Genomic DNA, 2,864 nt, shown 5'->3' with positions numbered 1-2,864 from the left:
GTTTGTATATATTATATGGTATATAATAAATAATATATAACATAATATTTAATATATATATATATATAGTCGATATATAACATTTAGTATATATATGTATGTATACATATATACCTGTATATACATACACACACACACATATATATATATATATATATATATTGTATACATATATCGAAGGAGTGCTGAGGATGTTACATATGAATATCTACCGAATGTATACCATAGTTCGAAGTTTGTGCACAGGTACTCATTCAGACACATTCAATTTCGAAAACTCTATGCAGGCAATAGATCCCACTCAATTCTGGTTCACCGAATCGAACAACTTTACTAGAGGAGGCATCGAAAACAATTATTCCATGGTATGTTGAGGTACACTTTACACATTTTTTTTTCTCATTTTGGTTGGTGAATAGAGATCCGCGTCATAGTTTCAGTTGAAGCACATGTTACGTTAAATATCGCATCAATTGGTCTTCAGCATACACTGGGCTTCTTCGTATGCTTTAGGTTTATAATTTTCTCGGCCTTGTATATATATATATATATCACCGCTCGTGTTTACATATCAGCCATTTCAGTATGTCAGTGCGTCATCGTAGCAAAACTCTGTACAACCATCACTCATCTGCCTTGCGCCGTGTGCGTTTTCCTCAACAGAAAGTCGTTGAGTGTTTGTACGACTTGCTCGTGCGCACCCCAATCATCAATCAGAAGTTTCAGTGACATTCTTCTGATCACAGACGGCACTTGTGGCTCTGCATGCGGTGTGTAGTGTATCTTCATGGATTCGCTCGGCTAATTTGTCCAATTTTTCGATGAGTCGCAATAGCTCGTGTGATATCCAATTTCATTGTTGTATTGTTGTCATGCAACTGAGTCTGATATTTCTTCCTCATTGTGATGCTGGACTCTATTCTTGCAGGTCAATTCATCAACGCAATGCAGGCCATCGGCAATGGCGCATATCCGGATCTGCAACCATTCAATGTACGCATCATGTATATTCATTGCATTTGATCGCAGTCTATTTTTTAGTTGTATCTGTGACGAGAAACTGTATAATTATGTTAGTCTGTATTCCTCTTTATTAAGAAACCAGAATGTGAGCACTGTGCCCTAGTCACCCTTTTCATTGCCTGATTAAAAACACTCAGCATTGCGTTTATATCACGTCTGTGTCATGTTTTTGAATTTTTTTAACAAAATATACAGTCGACGATCGTAGGATTTGGAGGTTTTGTTGATGAGCCTCTGTCCATGAATGCTTTTGAAGGAGGGAATGTACTTTCAGACGAGGACTTCTTGTTTGATCTATACGTTAATGGCGCCATACTCGGTCTGTAATTGATAAGTTCATGGCCCAAATCAATTCATAAATGACCATTTTGTGTATTCTTGAGTAGCTTCATGCATTTTAAGTGTTGGTTCGGACTGATGCTCGTAACCCCTTGATTTTGAGACTAAGAACTGCAATTGTCGGTGTCTACGAAGTTTCTTAGGTTTACTGTTCGACGTATTCTATTACACCCCTAACTGAAACGTCTGACTTCGACGGCACAGGTCCTTTATACACCGGAATTGGCCCAGATAAGGAGGTGCTTGCAGAACAGTATAAAAAGATCTTGCAAGGTGTCCCCATTCCGTATAATAATGGGCTGTTGATACGATTCAATTACCGTGAGAGCTACCTTAATGGAGCTGGGGAGGCTGCTTTGCCAACAGTAAGTATTGACAGCCGGTTTTAGGCACCACCATAGATAATTCGGAGTATCTGATTTGTAGTAGTTTAAGTGCAATTCAAGTGGAAATTGATTCATTAGGCATCCGCAGTAGACAGTGCCTTTTCCCTCTCAATTCGCCCCAGTACCACATTCGGAGAGCGCATAAGATATAGCCTTTACGATTCAAATATTAAACATGAGGGGGGTTTCTTTTGGGGAAAACTATTTCAGGAATTCTATCAGAAACCAACCACCGTGCACCTCGAAGAGTGGCATCCGCTCCTGTCATCCACCGCCTATGGAATGTTTAATGAGGGAGTGAACAGCTTGTACACACGTATGGCAGCCGGTGACCTAACTACCAACGCGGTGCCGTCCCCCGTACCTGCGAATCCAGAACCTGCGCAGAGTGTATGTTTTTTGTCCACACTTCGTCTGAGATTCTGAATCTCGCCAAACGCTTTGTGTTCATGTGAATGTGTATATGCTGTCGTCACGTAGCTGTGTTATCACACGCTCCCTACCACTTCTCAATTTAATGCCGGAATTGTGGCTCATAAAATAGGCATCCCGCGACGACTTGGACGAGATGAGCGACACTTTGGATCCATCCAGTGCAGTAGCAACCGCTGGTGCCAGTGGTGCAGGTTCAGAGGAAAGTGGTGATGCTACTGACTTAGATCCAATGGAGAGCAGCGTCTAACGGAGATATAAAGGAAGTGAACAGTTTTTCGGGTTCTTTCAGGGCTGTGGGAACTGCGGTTCCGAGGGAAGCATTGTGGCTTCAGTGCCGGTATATAGAATACGAGCAGCTTTATGATACCTTTTTAAGACGGCGCTATTACACCATTACACCATCGACAAAATTACCAGAGGAGAGCTAGCGGGTTTTGGAACCCGATTTGGCAAATTTATGCTACTTTACATGCAGTTGTATCCATAAATGACGTCAAAGCGCCCGGATTTTCTGCAGAAACATTTATTGCTCGCAGAAGACTTACCATGAAACGTCCAAATAGGCTTGAAAACAAAGCAAACCGTGTAAATGGCAAACACAAGCCTTCGCATAGGAAGTAAGCTCTACGGATATAAAGCTATGCATAATAGCTAATTGGAATATTGAGGATATGCATTGTA

General features: G+C 41.1%; 1 protein-coding gene across 1 annotated transcript; it reads left to right on the top strand.

Annotated features, from left to right (window-relative positions):
• Positions 1 to 285: 285 nt before the first annotated feature.
• SARC_13956 (hypothetical protein) lies at positions 286 to 2,864 on the top strand. Its single transcript, XM_014291913.1, has 7 exons — positions 286 to 365; positions 664 to 770; positions 929 to 993; positions 1,219 to 1,342; positions 1,567 to 1,727; positions 1,959 to 2,138; positions 2,293 to 2,864. Exons 3-7 carry the CDS (start codon positions 946 to 948, stop codon positions 2,428 to 2,430), a joined length of 651 nt encoding a protein of 216 aa, XP_014147388.1. The 5' UTR covers positions 286 to 365; positions 664 to 770; positions 929 to 945; the 3' UTR covers positions 2,431 to 2,864.

This window comes from Sphaeroforma arctica (assembly GCF_001186125.1).
Source record: "Sphaeroforma arctica JP610 unplaced genomic scaffold supercont1.3962, whole genome shotgun sequence".
In the NCBI taxonomy this organism is placed as follows: domain Eukaryota; class Ichthyosporea; order Ichthyophonida; genus Sphaeroforma; species Sphaeroforma arctica.
Note: the sequence above shows the minus strand (reverse complement) of the source record. Positions and strands in the feature narration are given on the sequence as shown.